This window comes from Silurus meridionalis, chromosome 17, assembly GCF_014805685.1.
Source record: "Silurus meridionalis isolate SWU-2019-XX chromosome 17, ASM1480568v1, whole genome shotgun sequence".
In the NCBI taxonomy this organism is placed as follows: Eukaryota; Metazoa; Chordata; class Actinopteri; order Siluriformes; family Siluridae; genus Silurus; species Silurus meridionalis.
The window spans coordinates 26,473,094-26,490,472 of record NC_060900.1 but is presented as its reverse complement, the minus strand read 5'-3'; the positions used below and the strand labels follow the sequence as shown (position 1 = coordinate 26,490,472).

The following is a 17,379-nucleotide window of genomic DNA, read 5'->3' as shown; positions in this document are numbered from 1 at the left end:
GAAAGATAGGTAGAAGGAGAAGAAGTCGCAGGTTAATTACTCCTGGTAGAATTACCGAATAAGTTATTTGAACACTTTCTGATTGTGATGAAGAAACAGACAGGTTAGGGAGCTTAGTGGCTCTGAAGGTTGTGTGTTTAAATCGCAGCCACACCAAGATGCCAACTCTGGGCCCCTGAGCATGGCCCTCAACCCCGTAAAGGTAAATGTAAGACGCTCTGAAGTGTAAATTATGAAGAAGAAGAAATCCTCAGTCATTCGAGGTGTATTCAGAGGTGTCATACAGTTGCTATAACACTTTGGTTTTGAAGAAAAAACTAATGGGAGGAAGGAATTTAGGAAAGAATGAAATCTGGGAAATATATATACTTATATTAATAAATAAACAAGGACAAACTAATAAATAAATAAATAAGTGTGTAAAGAGTTTATCCCCCTGCACACCGCAGTGTCCGGTGCGAGGCCTCGACATTCTTGTCTGATGATCCATTTGCCTTGTGCGGAGATCTCGCGAGAGTTGTGGCGCGGACGCGGCGCTGAGCGCGATTGGAAATCTCGCGAGATCTTGGCCCGCTTCTATGGTGTAGTAGAGAGGGAGTGGGAGAGAGAGAGAGAGAGAGAGAGGGAGAGAGAGAGGGGTAAGAGGGTGAGAGGAGGGGGAAACTCACAAAGATGTGTTGCGTGATCTTTTTGGACGTTTATTCATTTAAATAATAGTAGTCATAATAATTTCTAAAAAAAAAAAAAAAAAAAAAAAAAATATGGCCGCCGCAGAGAGCGGAGAGGAGCGACTGTAAGTGTGAACGGATCCGTGTTCGTGTTGTAATGCTGTGGCTATTGCGCATTTTCCTCCGCGCGGCTAACCCGTTATTGTGTGTGTGTGTGTGTGTGTGTGTGCGCGCGCGCGCGCGTGTGTGTGTTAGCGTGCTAAGCCCGTTAGCATTAGCTTGCAAGAACGTCACATGTATTTCCCTGTTTTTTTTCCCTCCCCTCTCCTCCAGTCCACGGATCAACACTTTCTTTTAGCTTACTTGCTAACCACCGAGCTAGCTAGCAAACCTACCTACCTACCTACCTATCAGGAGGTGTGTGTGTGTGTGTGTGTGTGTGTGTGTGTGTGTGTGTGTCATTTTCTGACGTTGCTCTGAACTAATATCACATCTAACCTGCGGCTCTACACCACCAGCTTCCTGTCGCCCATCTGATCTTCTCAAAACATCAGAAACTAATCAGGAAGTACAAAAATATAGAATAAATATAATATATATGAGGTTAATTTCTCAACCTAAACACCAGAAGTTAGCTGGGTAAGAAGCTAGGGATGCACAAGCTGCATGCTTGGGAATGACATTATTGTCCTATTTATGCCTGTGTGATATTTTACAACCGTACATTACATCCACATGTATGTGCAGCATCTGTGTGTGTGTGTGTGTGTGTGCGCAACTTTGCATGCATGCAAGTTTGATGGGTTGGTTTCCAAACGCACATCAATATACACTGAAAATGTAAATGCATATCTGTATTAGGGATGTAACGATACACAGGTCCGTAACAAACCGGTTCGGTACGGGGCTTTCGATTCTGCGCACACGTATACCGAATATCGTTTTTACGCGAGGAACGTAGTCCTCAAGTTCGTTGAGTTTTGTTCATCTCGAAACACATACACGACAACGACAGGGGTATTTAAAAAAAAAAGATATAAACTAGAGTTAGCGCAGCTTCATTCCGTTTGCGAACACGCATTTGTTTTTACCGATGAGCCAAAAACCCTATGCGCTAATCCGGCGATTAAAACGGTCCGTGTGGAAACATAGCGAAAACTCCGTTTGGTGTCCTGATGATTTATTTCCCTTTAAAACTCCATAATTACTTTAAAGCATTTAAAAGAATATTTTGTCTTCATTCGCTTTATTGAGTATAAATATACTAGTTATAAACACGCATTCGCTTAAAGTGTCCGTATTTTTCCGTATGAGCGTAAATGTAAGAATAACGTGGATATGACGATTTTTTGGTTTATTTTTTTAAGATTCGTTCTGCGATTGTCTCGCGTCCAATTGAAATCGGCTCCGTTTACAGTAAAGACGACAATTTCGTTTTCCGTAGTCGTTGCCATGACCCATCTGGACGGTTCGAATCGTATACGGACGTGCACGTAGTGAAGAGTCCCAGTTGTGTGTTTTGAGTTTTTTTTTTCCAGGTTTCTGGGGTCCCGGATCGGTCCGTCGAGGAAACGGAAGTCGATGCGTGTTGTTGTTTTCGTGACACGAACGTTTTCCCGACAGATAATCAGAGTAGAAATAAACAGGATTGAAAAGTAAGCGAAGTGTTGGAGGGAGAAAAAAAAAGCAAGTTAGAAAACGGACGTCCAGATTTGGAATGCTGGTTTGTGTTTGATTTGTTGTTGTTGTTGTTGTTGTTTTTTTTCCATAGGCACAATACGCGCCACCAAAAATTCTGGGACGGGGCTTTGTGAACATGGGTGGGGCAAAAACTTCAGCATTCACATTCCGGACCTTCATAAATCACCTATGCGATGCTGACAAACACCATTTTGTGGAAAAACAGGATGTGTCCGATTCATCGTTTGATATCAAGACGTTTGGAATGTTCTATCGGAATACCGAATTGTTCTGTCGCCGTAGCGTGTTCGCTTTTCCGTAAGAGCGCTTTTTACAAACGTGTGCTTTATACGCCATGGGAAAGAAATCTCAGTTCCTCGTAGTTTATTAATAAAGCTTCTACATTTTCTCATATTTTGCAAAAAAAAAAAACCCCAAACATTTCAGTTTCTCAAAGTTCAATAAAAAAGCTTTATTTTTCGTCATTTGAGGGAAAAAAAACTTTCATAATTTCTCATTGTTGTGGGAAAAAAAGTTTTCTCGGTTTCTCGTAGTTCACAGACAAAAGCTTTCGGTTTTTTTTCTATAGTTCACGGACAAAAGCTTTCTGGGGTTTTTTTGTAGTTTACGGACAAAAGCTTTCTTGGTTTCTTGTAGTTCACAGATAAAAGCGTTCTTGTTTTTTTTGTAGTTCATGTACAAAAGCTTTCTCTGTTTTTTGTCGTAGTTCACGGACAAAAGCTTTCTCGGATTCTCGACAAAAAAAACGTTCTCGTAGGTCGTGAAAAAATTATTTCTCAATTTCTCGTAGTTTGTGAAAGAAAGCTCTCTCAGCTGCTTGTGGTTTATGCAGCTCAGTTTCTCACAGTTCATGTAAAAAGCTTTTTAAGTTTCTCGTAGTTTGCAAAAAAAACCCTTAATTTCTTTCTTGTAGTTCACGGAAAAAGTTTTCTGCCTTTCTTCTGGAGTCACGTTGAGCCAGGATTGTTACCGGGGACGAGGAGAACCGCGAGACGTCTGATGCACAAAAGGCTTACAGTTAATCTGGAATATTACACTTCTTTATAAACTCGTACTCCATGGTGTATAAAAACAGCTCGGAGAAAAGCTCTTTCTCAGTTTCTCGTAGTTCGGGGAAAAAGCGTTCTCAGTTTCTCGTAGTTTGTAAAGAAGAAAAAGCTTTTGCAGTTTTTCATGGTGCGGGGAAAAATCCTTAATTTTGGTTTCTCTTAGTCTACGAAAACTGTTTTTCATAGTTCAAATGAAAGTTTTCACGGTTTCTCGTAGTTTGCAAAAAGAAGCTGCCTGTTTCTTGTAGTACGTGGAAAAATGCCTTCTCTTTTTTTCTGGGTTTGCGAAAAGATTTTCTCCCCGTTTCTCGTAGTTTGAGGAAAAAAAGCTTTCTCAGGTTGCAAAAAAAAAAGAAGCTTCCTTGGTTTTATCGTAGTTTGCAAACAACACGTTCACAGGTTTTTTTTTTTTTTTAATTGGGTGGGGGCCGTTTTTCGTAGTTTTGGGGAGTTTTCACCGTTTCTCGTAGTTTTGGGGGCTTTCACAGTTTCTCACAGTGGGGGTTTGAAACAGTTTCTCGTAGTTTGTGGGAAGAAAACTTTAACCGTTTCTCGTAGTTTGTGGGAACAAAAGCTTGCACAGTTTCTCTACTTTTGAGTTTGTTGCGAGTTTTAGGGTGCGACACATTTGGTATTTCACCACGCCATCAGTCAGACGTCTTGTTTCGAAACTAAATACGTGAATCAAATCGAAGTCCTTTCATAGGGGCTTTAACCAGGATCTGTGTGTATGAGTGAGTGATAGTGTGTAGCACCACCATGTTAAACAGATCGTCAGATTTCACCTCGAGCTAGCTTCCTGTTCGTAGCTAACAGTTAAGCAGCGTGCCTGTACGTGTGTGTGTGTGTGTGTTTGTGTGAGAGAGTGCAACAGTGCGTGTGTCAGCCATTGTCGGGGATTTACCCAAAGCATGTGAAATGAACTCATCCTGTTTGTTAGTGCAAAACATTCGGGATTTCCAAACCCTGCTGTAACGCACGTATTCAGACTCAGATTTTCTTGCAGAAAACGTTTAAACGGGAAGAGCGGAGTGCAGTCGGGCTGACCTGACGTGACCCGTGTGATGCACTCACTCACACTTACTCGTGCGCACACACACACACACACACACACACACACACACACACACACACAGAGTGCTGCTTCTGCTGCATCCTTTCTCTTCCCTCCCTGAGCTGACTTCATTTGCTTTCTGATTTTCATAGTGCGATTCAGACGAGGTAGAATCGACAGGCAGGACTTTTTCCACATGGTTTCAAACTTGTTTCATTGTTTATTTTTTTCTGGTCTGTTTGTGTTTATCATCATCCGAGTTAAAAAAGAAATCGCTTTGTTCTCTTTTTCACTTTTTCTTTCACTTGTTCGCACTCTTTACCAAGTTGTTAACTCTTCTAGCTGATCTCATGCCCTTCAAATGATCGTTATCATATTAACCAGACCACATGACCAAAAGTATTGGGACACCCGACTTTCCTCAGCCATATGTTGTTCTTCTCCAAACTGTTACATCAAATTTATAGGCACACAATTGTATAGGATAAAATTTCAGACCCGAACCTGTTCCAGCCCGACACTGCTCCCTGTGCACAAGCTCCATGAAGATACGCTTTACATGGGTCAGAGTGGAAGATCTTCTGCTTTAGATCTCCTATTGAACGCCTTTGGCGTGTATTTTTTGTGCCGACCACACCCCAGGCCTCCTCACAAGGACACTATAGTGGAGGGAAAAAAAATCTAATGGAAGATCTTCCCAGAAGAGCGAAGGTGTCCGCAATGTTTTGGTCGTTTTTTGATAAATCAAAGAACAACACACACACTTTTGTTTTATCCATTAATGGTTACATTTTACGGAACAAGCCGTTTCCTGTTTCCTGATCCGATTCGGTTTAAAACGGTGTTCCAGTGTGTACGTAAGCTCGCTTCATGGTTCACCAAGTACCTTTTCAGCCTCCCTAATGATTTTGCATAGTACTAGTTCTAGCTCCGGTCGCATGGCAAACAAAAGTTTGTGGACACCCGAGCATCCCCCATTCTATCTTTAGTCCCCGTATGCTCTTATAATAACCTCCACCCCTCTGGGAAGATGTTCTACTAGATTTTGTGGAGATTTGAGCTCATTTAGCCTCTGATGTAGGCCTGGGGGTGCAGTCCGTTTGAACAATTCATCCCAAAGGTGTTCAATAGGGTTGGAGCTTGTGCACAGAGGTGTCCTGCTGGAACAGGTTCGGGTCTCCTAGTTGAAGTGAAGGGAAAATTTTCATTCTTAAGCCTTGAAGAACCACATATGGGTGGAAAAAGCCTACGTTTCGCCTTATAAAGTATTTACTGTTGGTCAAACTGTCAAACTTGGGCCTATATATATATATATATCTCTATATATATCTATATATCTATATATCTATCTATATCTATCTATCTATCTATCTATCTATCTATCTATCTATCTATCTATCTATATCTATCTATATCTATCTATCTATATATATATATATATATATATATATATCCCACGAAGCAGATGCTCGTAGCTTGTGGACAGGATTAATAAATAAATGCAGCCCTGTGTGTGTAGTGAACCAAGACGTTTGTGTTACTAATGAGACAGAGAGAGTCGCTTCGTCCCAGCCTTCAGCGAGGGATTCCGATTCAAGCAAACGCAATAAAACGCGACGTCGAAACGAAACGTTTCAGGTACTAAAACTGTGTGAAACAATCCGAGGTTTTACACTCTGAAATAATTTTAGGTGTTTTCCCCATCTGCTTTACTTTCACTTCTGGTCACAGACAATCCTGCCTTCATCCGGTCTGTGCTGATGAAAAGCTTTACTATAGTTGTGCATGTTCTTCACGACAACGGCTGCAGCGAGTCGATTCGATTCTTCATCGGTGGTACCGGTGATCGATCAGTTCCCTCCCTTCTGCTTTTAGAATTGAAGACTTTTTTTTTTTTTCCTTTTTCTTCATGACGCACAAATGTTTACCGAGATATTCGAATCCGTCGATCATCGAGCCTTAAAAAAAATAAAATGTAAATCACGCAAGAATAAAAAATAGAACAAATACACTACATTGCCAACACAATACAAAAGTATTGGGACACCAGACTTATGTGTTTCTTCCCCAAACTGTTACCACAAAGTCCGAGGCACACGCTTGAATAAGACGATTAGCATGGAATGTTTCTTGCGATTTCACGAGTTAATACAAAGAGTATAAAAAAGTATAAATTCTCGATAAAATTGTAAATTAAAGTGCAAAATGATCGACTGAAACGTAAACGTAAACAATTTTCTGGTGAAGAAAAAGAGCTCCAAAGACGGCTAAATTTTCGTTCGATTTATGTTGTAACTTGGCCGTTTGATGGCGCTGTCAACGCAATTCAGCGTTCACGTGACCAGCAGATTAGGACCCCTAGTGTTCGAACAGCGCAACTGCAATTGTTTATTCCGATCGTTATGTTTTCACAGTGCTGCACATATTACAGGGATTACGTCATCAATTCGCATAACCTTCAACATCAACTTTTTATTAAAGTTTATTATTTTAGAGTAACAGCTAATTCAATCTGATTTTTGGTGGATCCTTAATGCTGGCTGAGATGGTGACATGATATTATAAAGTCTGCCTCAATATACACTTTAATCTAATAATCAGAACATTTTATGCATTTTTTTTAAACTTAATATTTAAAAAATAATATTAAAAAACAGTGATGGCGAAAAAAATTAAATATTTTATTATTCAATATTTTTGTATTAAATGTAATAAATAACAACGATAATAAATACTATAAGACATAAAAAAAAAGTTTAAAATGGAATAAATACAAATAAGTAATAAATCCCAAAAAACATTTTTTTTTTACATAAATCATCCATTTTTCAGGAGTTTTCCAGACTTTCTCCTTTTTTAGTAATGTGACGTGTTTTTTCATTTTCTTTTTGTCCTATTATTTTCGAGAGAGAGAGGGAGGGGATTGTGAGGGAATTAATGTTTATATACAAAAATAAAAAGTCCTGAATCATGAAAATGTGCTTAATAAAATAAATATGAATATAATACTATAGTTAATAAATTCTGTATAATAAATATTATGTCTCTCTCCGTGCCGCGCGCAATCTCGCGTGTAAAAACAAACAGCACGTGGTGTCAGTGATTCTCCTCTAGAGGCCGCTCTCGCAATGACGGCGGACCGGAAGTCGGTATTGATGTTATGTTTTATTGATGAATCGGTCGACATTCTAATTAAAGGTTTCATGTGCCATTCTGTTCTCGGTAGCACTCGGTAACTGCAGCTTTCATCACACAACCAAATTATTAGGGAAGTGGTAGATCAGTGGTTAAGATATTGAAGTTCTGATTGAAAGGTCGTGAGTTCACATCCCAGGATCGAGAAATTCCCTTAACCCCTTAGGTGCTCAGTTGTGTAAATGAGATTCTCTCTGGTGAAATAATTTTAGGAGTAAGAGCTATAAATGCTTGGAGACCATTGTGTAGCTGAGGACGTTCTACACACGAGCCTGAAGATCTATGAGGTTATTTTTGATGGTTAATGAATCACAAAGATTGGATTTGTACTGATTTTGGACTTAATATAAACTACATACCGCGTTCCGCTTGTGTTCAGGGATTGATTCTTCCCCAGTGCTGCTTTATACGCTGCAGATGATTGTTCAGGCTCACGGATGGCGAGAGCAGGACGAAGCCCAGACAGGCCATGAGATTACTGCAGGCGTATTATAGGAGTTATAGGCCTGAGTGGGCTTTAGAATTGGAGCGGTGGTAAGCAGAAAGCGATCGGAGCCTCTCGGGTCGTTATGCTGCTCACCATCACGGTTGCCATGTTCTTCATTATTAAATGATTAATATGCAGTTGGCCTTGGTGCTCTCTGTCTGTCTGGCAGCACGGCTCAGCCGGTTAGCGCTGAAACAGGAAAGGCCTCCCCTCCACACACACACACACACCACACGTGAGTGACGTTAATCAGGACGTTAATAGATCTTTCTAATCCAAGGCTTGAAGTAATTTTAATGACTAAAGTACTGAAATGTTAAAGGACATTGTTGTCAGGAACACCTGACTTTTGTGGTTCTTCGCCAAACTGTTAGCACAAAGTTAAAGGCGGACATTTTTTTCGGACGTCTTTGGATGCAGTAGCATGAAATTTTGTTCATTTGAGCTAGGAGACCCAAACCTGTGCCAGCTCCATGAAGATATGCGTTTACATGCGTTGGAGTAGATGATCTCCTGCAGTAGAGCTCTGACCTCAACCTTAACATTAATTAATTGGAACCCCCAGGCCTCCTCACCTACATCAGTGCCTGACACCACAAAAGCTAGTGGAACATCTTCCCAGAAGAGTGGTGGTCCCAGAACCTGGAAATGAGCACTAAATGTTGAATGGATGTTCAAAAAAACATACAAACAAACTAAAGCACATTTAAGCTTGTGGTGAGGTGTCCACAAACTTTTGGCCGTATGGATCGGATATGTACTTGTTAATTAATTGATTAATTAATTTAATGATTGATTTAATAAAAAGCATGATTTGATCTGTTTCTACAGTAGTTACGTTTAACGACGTGGATCTTCTGAGAAACGTTTTCTCATCTCGTAGCTATAAACAGACGTTCCCTCACCTCGCTGCTTTTTAAAATTTTTCACATTCTCAATTTTTATTTTCGCTCCGAGTCGAAAGTCTCAAACAAACAAAAAAAAACGCAGCTCGTCATGTTGCAGAGGAACTACAAACCACAACGTCTTCTAAATGTTCCTGTGTGAGAAACAGCTTTACGTCCGAGTGTCCCAAAGCGCCACTTCTAGCGAGTTAAAAAGTCTCGAATTTCATGATGCCCTAAAGCGTTTGTACTTTTATTTTTTTGTGCTTATTTTAATAAAGAATTCAAAAAAAGTATTAGTTATTAATAGGTATTTAATTTCGATCTTGTATTCAGCATTATGTGTAATTGTTTGTTTGGGGATTTTTTCCTGTGGCTTTTTTTCCCCTCTTTTCTATGTGCTTTGAAAAAAATAAAAGTAGGCCTCTGAGTCGAAAGAATTAGCTGCAAAAGTGCCATCAGTGGTCGCAAGGGAGATTCCAGCAGCCCTTCTGCTTGATCAGAAGGTGCAGTACTCTCGCCCTCGCACTACAGCTGGGGAATCTTCACACACGTGGTGAAATGGCACGGGTGGTGGTTTCCCTGCGCTCCTTCGCCATGCAACCGAACGCAGGAAATTCATCACTTTCCATCGACTGTTTACACGTTTATTTAGTTTGTTACTTTGCAGTCACAGATCCTTTTTCCTTTTATGTATTATTTTTTTCCTTCAGACTTTCCACCAAACACGCATTTAATATACACAAGTCGTCATGATTTGCTTTTGATTTTCTTCTCGCTGATCCCTAATTCGGCGTCTGTTTCCCGGTGTGTCGCGTGCAGAGGCGACGGAAAGGGCGAAGACCAGGAGGGTTCTAAAGAAGCGAGTCAAAAACAGAAGAAGAGCAAAAAAGAGCCGGAGCAGGATGTCGAGAGGGTCGAGCCTGCCGTTGCCGAGGGGGACGACGGCCGGCAGGCGGAGGCGGGCCAATCCGAGGCCTCTGCCCCCGAACCCGCTGCGGCCCTCGGCTCTCCGGAAGCTTCTTCCTCGGCGAAGCAGCGGCGCTCCATCATTCGGGACCGCGGGCCTTTGTACGACGACCCCTCGCTGCCTCAGGGCTGGACGCGCAAACTCAAACAGCGCAAGTCCGGACGGTCGGCTGGCAAATTCGACGTCTACCTGATCAAGTGAGTAGCGTGCGAAGCGATCACTTCGATAACGTGCTGCGGTAAGGGTCGCAGGTTCGATAAGAAAATTCCAAATAAAGACGTGTTCTCGAAGGAATGAAGGAAATCATTTATTTATTTGTTTATTTTTATGAATGTTGTATGACCATGTCGATTGCAAAAAAGCTAGTTTGAAAGCGGAGACGAATTTTTGCTTAACTCAGCAAAGATCCCTGAGAATATTTGTCATCCACAGACTTTTTCTTTTTATAAACCCAAAAAAAAAAAAAAAATTCTGCTGGGGGAGGGTGAAATAGATGAGTGCTGGTGTAATGTTGTGATTTGGGTCAGACCAGACGAGACTGAGCCCTGGAGCTCTGAGACAAACATCCTGGGTGACTCCTTAGCGCAATAGTCTCGATACGGCACGAAGATAATTCAATATAACTCTAATTGCTTTTACAGAGATTTTTTTTTGTTGGTTTTTTGTGTTTTAAGTCGTGATCTAATCGAGTTACGTGACGTTCTGCAAAGTTGAATGATTCACTGGTGCGAAAGAGAAGTGGTCCCGCATGATGGACAGCTGAATAATACACATCCTGTGAGAGTCGGTGTGGACTGGTGCGCAAATGAAGTGCATGACGTAGTTGTGTAGCACGAGGAAGAAAGATTAGCTCATGGGTTTTTTTTTTTTTTCTGCCTCTGTATTTAAATTTTAAATCTGTTCAATTTGAAGCAAACCCCTGTTTTGTTTCTTTTTTCCAGCCCAGAAGGGAAAGCCTTCCGTTCCAAAGTGGAGCTCATGGCGTACTTCCAAAAGGTGGGTGACACCACCACAGACCCAAATGACTTTGACTTTACGGTCACGGGGCGCGGGAGCCCGTCGCGCAGGGAGAAGAGACCGCCGAAAAAGCCCAAAGTGGCCAAGCCGACGGGCCGAGGGAGGGGCCGGCCGAAGGGCAGCGGTAAGGTACGGCAGGCCACGGAGGGCGTAGCGGTTAAACGAGTGGTCGAAAAGAGTCCGGGCAAACTCCTCGTCAAGATGCCATTTGTGGCCCCGAAAACAGAGGCGGGGTCGCCGTCCGGGCATGTCCCTGTCATCAAACAGCGGCCAGGGCGGAAAAGGAAAGCGGAAAAAGAGCAGGTGAGCGCGCCCAAGAAACGCGGCAGGAAGCCGGCGGCCGCTTCTCAGGCAGCGGCAGGAGGGACGGGTTCGAGCGTGGCGTATGCTGCCGCGGCCATGGCAATGTCAGAAGCTAAGAAGAAGGCGCAAAAGGAGTTGGTGGCCAAGCCTGTGCAAGAGAAAGCCCTCCCCATCAAGAAGCGCAAAACACGCGAGACGATGGAGGAGGCGGAAGGGTCCACTGTGACCACACCCGAGGCACCGAGCAGCGTAGCAAAACGACCCACAAGTCAAACGCCGACCTCCGCTGGAGCGGAGTCGGAAAAGGGACAGAAGCATCACAAGCACTCGGGCCGAAAGCATAAGGAAGCAATGGATCCTGGGAATGGCAGCAGCAGTGGGCCGAAGGTCCACAAAAAAAGAGATCAGCGTGAGCAACAACTGAAACACCTCCACCATCACCATCATCACCACCACCACCAACACCACCTGCCCCTGATGGAGCCATCCATCTTCACCCCGCAGGCTCACCAGCTTTCCCTCGGCCACTCCATGCACGGAGGACCCCCGGTGGAGAACGAGCCCCAGGACTTGAGCACTTCCAGGTCGAGACAGGAGCCGTTAGCCTGCAGGGAAGAAGCCCGGACCGACAGTCACACGGTTAGAGACACTTCAGGCAAGATGGCAGCAACAGAGTTGCGAACCCAACAGCAGCAGCAGCATGGCACTGTGACAGGGGATGGAAAGGAACTGAGAGACATTGTTCCTCCTTCCGCCGTTCCCAGGCCGAGTCGAGAAGAAACAGTCGAGTCCAGGACGCCTGTGAGCGAACGCGTGAGCTGAAGGACGTGACTGACATTCGGACTAACTGACCAATCAGCAGCAGCGGCTGTGTTCTAGCGCAGGAATAGAGGCACTCACAGGGGGAGGAGTTTAATTTTTTCTTTTTTTTTTTTTTTTTTTTTTTTTTAAACAAAAATGTACATGTACTTACAAAAGGCAGCTGTTGTGTCGAGTGTCGGATGAGTGACTCGAATGCGGCGCGACGATCCGATTTCCGGCGTCCCGCTTCTGAAAGGATTCTTTTTTCGTTCGCCCGTTTTTTGTTTTTTTTTAAACCGTTATACTAATATAGAAATTGTAGGAACCACGTGTTATTGCTTCGTTAGAGCTTCTAGGAAATCGCAAGATACTGAGATAGTAACGGATGCACAAGTCACCCGGAAGCTGATTTACAGCGATGCGTTCGCTGCCAAAACCAGACCATCCTCCTTTTTTTTCTTTTATTATAATAAGTATTAGACGAAGGCAGTCTGGTTGACTGAATGAAGTCAGTTCTCTCGAAAAGGCCACATTTAATGGGGGGGACGGGACTCCAGCGGTCGTACTCGTACCCCATCAATCACGTTTTAAACACGTCTGATTAAAGGTTAATCAAACCCTTAGCGACAGATGACGAGGATGGTTTTTAAAAGTTTTTTTTAAAGTTTTTTTTTGGAATTTTAGGACCTTAATCACGCGCCGCTATGGCTGGTTACATCCCGAACCCAAACCTGGACGTCTCTCCTCTCATTTGAAACGGCGAGAGGTGGAGAGGAATGTCTGAGCGCTGAGGAATCTCGCCATCTGTTTCAGCCGTGTCGGATAGCAGACTCGCAGTGTAGGAGGGCAGTAGGGAAGGTTTTCTCTGTTACACTTTCTTTCTTTCTGTGTGTGTGTGTGTGTGTGTGTGTGTGTGTGTGTGTGTGTGTGTGTTTGTGTCCGGGTGGGGAGGGTTATGCACAAACGGATTTGTGAATAAGCACGGTCCAAATAAGTGCGTGAAACGAGAATGAGGGGTAAAAAAAAAGAAACGAAATTCCAAAGCAGTGCTTTCTAACATGATTTCTTCCTCTTAATTACCCCCCCCGCCCAACCCCCCCGACTTATCTTTCTAGCTTTTTTCTGTTTTTTTTTCCTCTTTCTTTACAAACATAAAAAATTGAAACCAGTGGCCTTGTGTTTCCTGAACACATCACAGCCATTTTTTTTTGGACTCCTTGTCATGGCGATGGAACGCAAATAGGGAAGTGGACGTGATGCGAAGAGACGACATGCGCGCTATATTTACTAGACTTCCCCTCGTACGACAGCTGCGACAGCTCACACGAGACATTTGCTTTTCTTTTTTTTCTTACATGTTGACTCCGTTCAAATCTTGATGCAAAAAAAGAAAAAAAAAGACACAGACAAGAAACATGAAGCACTTCGTTAAGGTCGCTCCCGGGATGAAACATCTGGATTTTTACAGGGTGGCCAACTTGAAAACGGAGAGCCAAAGTAAAAAATAAATAAATGAAAAAAAGTAAAAAATAAAAAAATAAAAATCAGCATGGCAAAAATGTTTACGTTTTGAATATTCGCACAGTTTCGGTACGTATCCTGGACCACTTCAGTTCTCCGGACAAACCCGTAGAGTGGAAGCCTTCAAGAGGGTTTTTATAATTGTGCTTGTACGATATTTCCAGATAGCTGGGCCTCCACCCTCTGCAGCCCCACCCTATTCGATCCATATATACTTTTCAAAGTCACGTGTGTTTGTTTCCGTGTCCGTTTTATCTTCTAGACAGAAGCTCAGCGGTCGTGAGGTACATCCTTCCTCATTTTGTTCCTCTCGCCGACTTTTTGATTCCACTCTGCCCCGGGTGAGCCGCGAGACACCGACACGAGGCACAAAAACAAACCACGTAACGCCGGAGTCGAAGCGTGGTGGTGGTTGCAACGAGACGCGATCGATGTACAGAAACGGTATAGAGGCGTATAGAGATGAGGCCTGACCACAGGCTAATCTCGTGGCTGTTGTATTTAGATGGATACCAATTAATGGCCAATGATGTTCAAGTGGAGGCCGTTATGAAGGGTCACGGACTGGCATTTATGGCAGTGGAATCGATTCATTAGTGATACAGACGTCCTGTAAATGTGTATATTTTTTTTTCATTATGTAAGAAGCCTAAACCTCCTAGTGATACTATCCCTGCTGATGAAAAGTCACTTTTTATTTTAATTTTTTATAAATACAGCATATAGCCATGTTGTAGTGTATCTAATCCTAAATGAGCATACATTTTTTTTTACCATTTATAAATGGTAGGAAAAAAAACACCCGTCTGTAGTTGACTGCGTAGATTCAAACAATTAAAATATTTCGACTCATATTTTACTATTAAGTGCCACCACTCCCTTTTTTTCCTCCAAATGTCTAAATATATATAAAACATTTTTATAAATAAAAGGTCATTGCAGAGAAGAGCCGGCATGATGCTCGACGCTCCTCGTCCTTACGCCTCCTCTCTGCCTCGACCCTCGCCAGCGGGGAAGAGGACACGGAGAAACTAGAGCACTTGTGCTCTGGAGAAAAGGGCTATGAAATAATCGAAAAAAGAAAAAAAAAGACAGCAGAACGAACGATACGAAAGGCGTTCTCCTAGACGCTTTCGTAACACGGTTCCTTGCTCGAGGTCCGACCACTGAGGTCTTGAGCATCTTCAGATCCCACTAGCTTGCTCTGTTCCGGGAGATCGCTCGTATCTAGCATGTCCGGTGCACCCGACCTGCCGGAACAGGGATCTTATCCAGCGGACTATGACCTAAATACGGCGGGTAGACGCTGTCATCGTCCCTGGTCTGACTAATCTGAGAGGGGAGGCGTGAGGACTGCGGCGTCGAGTAAACAAGCTTGGTGCGGAACACGTCCACGCGAGAGGGGGGAAAAAAGTAGAAAAAGCACGAAGCAAGGCCTGCCACAGAATGGCCTTCGTTTCAAGGATCGCTTCGTTTTAAGGATTGGACCAAATCGATCCCTGAGGTGGGTTGATTGGTCTCTTTTTTTTTTTTCACCCAAGCAGGATCCCCATCAATCTTTGCTGTGCCATTTATTATTTTGGTCATTGTTTGTCCGTAGAGAAGACGCTTCCATGTAACTTTTCCACTTACACCGTGATTGATGCTTTTTTGTAGCACTCAGTGCCCACTGTCAAAAAAAACAAACCCACACAAACCACAACGGGGATCCTATAACAACACGTGATGTTACCTTATTATATCGGTTTTGTGCCTCTGGAAGACAAATATGCTATGGAATGTCCTCGTGTCCCTGTAGCGCGAAATCTACATGCTATGTACGTGAAACATGTAACAATATGCATGATTGCCATTAGAATTAGTACATTGCTTGCCCTTTACTATACTTCGTAACGGCGTTCTTTCTTTTTTTTTTCTTTCTATTTTTTTCCCTCATTTTTTTGTTTTGTTTTTTTATCTCTGGAAACACTCCTCTCCGAGAGCCAGCCAAAAAAAAAAAAAAAAGTCTGAGCGCAGGATTTTCGAATCCTGAACACAGCGAAAATACAAGGTCACTTGTATGTTTGTGCACTTCAGTAAAAAATGGACAAAAAAAAAACTTTAAGTTGGACAAGATGTTTTTTTTTTTTTTTCCTGGTTTTTTTTTTTTTTCTTTTTTTTCAATTCCAGTTCTCAAATCTGAGACGACGGTTACGCATGGGCTCCCAAAGCTGTTCCTCCTCAACGCTTCCCAGATGCCATGGCAGACCTATTCCGACTAAATTATTACTCGTGGATTGTAGTGATATATGTATTTTAAATTTACATTTTTTTAAATAAAATGTTTTTTTTTTTTTTAAAGAAGCCAATGTTAGGAGTAGACTATTAAGAGCAATAGTTATATTTAGCAATTTCTCAACTTATTTTTTCATTTAATTTTTTCCCCCACCATTTCTCGTGTCTTTAGATTGTGTACGATGTTATATATTTGAGGAAAGGAGAAAAAAAAAAAAACACACATACACAACGACGACAACGTTAAAGCTGACTTAAGCTGACTTATAAGGAATGCCTGAAATACAAATACAATTCTAGCACTTGAGATACATACAGGAAAAGGAGAATGAAGGTTGAATAAAAAAATATATATAAAAAAACAAAAAAAAAACACCACACGTTCAGCTTCGAGTCTTCATCGGTAGAACATTCATGGTCTATTTAACATAGTCTTGTGCCTTGAAGTTTCAGTAATAGAACTTTATACGGTAGTTGTGTTTTTATTCTGAGTCCTGTGTTTGCCTCTTGTTGGTATCCAGTGCTTTGGCTGTGTTGAGGATTTCTAGAGACGATATGATATGTTTGTCTTCTTTTTTGTTTCTTTTTTTTTTTTGTTTTTTTTTCTTTGTACAGGAAAAACCACATTTGAAATAAATTAGGACAAATGTTACCTGGGCAATATTGACTGTGTAGAAGGGTTATAGGTTCTTCTTCTTATTATTATTATTATTATTTTAATCCCTACTATGTTGAATGTGTCTCTTGTTGGATGAAGTGTTCTCTATTTTAACATTTTAATGTTTCAAGTCATTTCATATATATATATCTATATATATATATATATATATATATATATATATATATATATATATATATATATATATATATATATATATACACACAGACACACACACACACACACACACATATGCCTGCCTCAAATGGATTCTTCCAAGCACCATTTTGCATTTTTTTGGAAAGTAAAAGTCCAACCTGATGACTGATGAAATCACGACCTGCACTTTATAATGTATGTTTTCTGGCAGGACACATTTTTTTTTTTTTTTTCTTCTTCTTTTTACACACTCTGTTGTTTCAAAATGTTCTGTTTTATTTTTCCTCTGTTCCGATTTAGTTTAAAATAAAAGGGATGGGTAGTACTATGTATCTATAAGGTATATTATTTTAACCAAAACAGTCCTACAGCCTAGGTGTCAGTGGTTCCTCACCATTTGCCAAGCTCTAAGTCCTTGCCTTCCTGAAAGTGAAAAAAAAAAAGTATAGTTTGTGTCTACTTTTATAGTACTGTGTTACTGTATTATTTGTTTGCCGTATGTAACAGATACACAACAGTAAACAACATTTACCTTCTGCCTGTCTAAAACGTTTATTTCACATCACCGGGGGTCTGGATTTTTCTTTCTTTTTTTTTTCTTCATATAGGAGATTAAGGGAAGGAAATGGAAGAAGTGG

At 41.7% G+C, this 17,379-nt stretch overlaps 1 protein-coding gene across 2 annotated transcripts; it reads left to right on the top strand.

Moving 5' to 3' along the window:
• The first annotated feature begins 595 nt into the window (after nucleotides 1–595).
• Nucleotides 596–16,726, top strand: mecp2 (methyl CpG binding protein 2). 2 transcript variants are annotated; one of them, XM_046871810.1, is made up of 3 exons: nucleotides 596–793; nucleotides 9,861–10,205; nucleotides 10,950–16,726. In XM_046871810.1, the coding sequence occupies exons 1-3, from the start codon at nucleotides 762–764 to the stop codon at nucleotides 12,148–12,150; spliced, it is 1,578 nt and encodes a 525-aa protein (XP_046727766.1). In that variant the 5' UTR covers nucleotides 596–761; the 3' UTR covers nucleotides 12,151–16,726. The 2 variants fall into 2 exon arrangements, with proteins under 2 accessions (XP_046727766.1, XP_046727765.1); XM_046871809.1 differs by lacking the exon at nucleotides 596–793 and adding an exon at nucleotides 1,106–2,666.
• The last annotated feature ends 653 nt before the right edge of the window (nucleotides 16,727–17,379 follow it).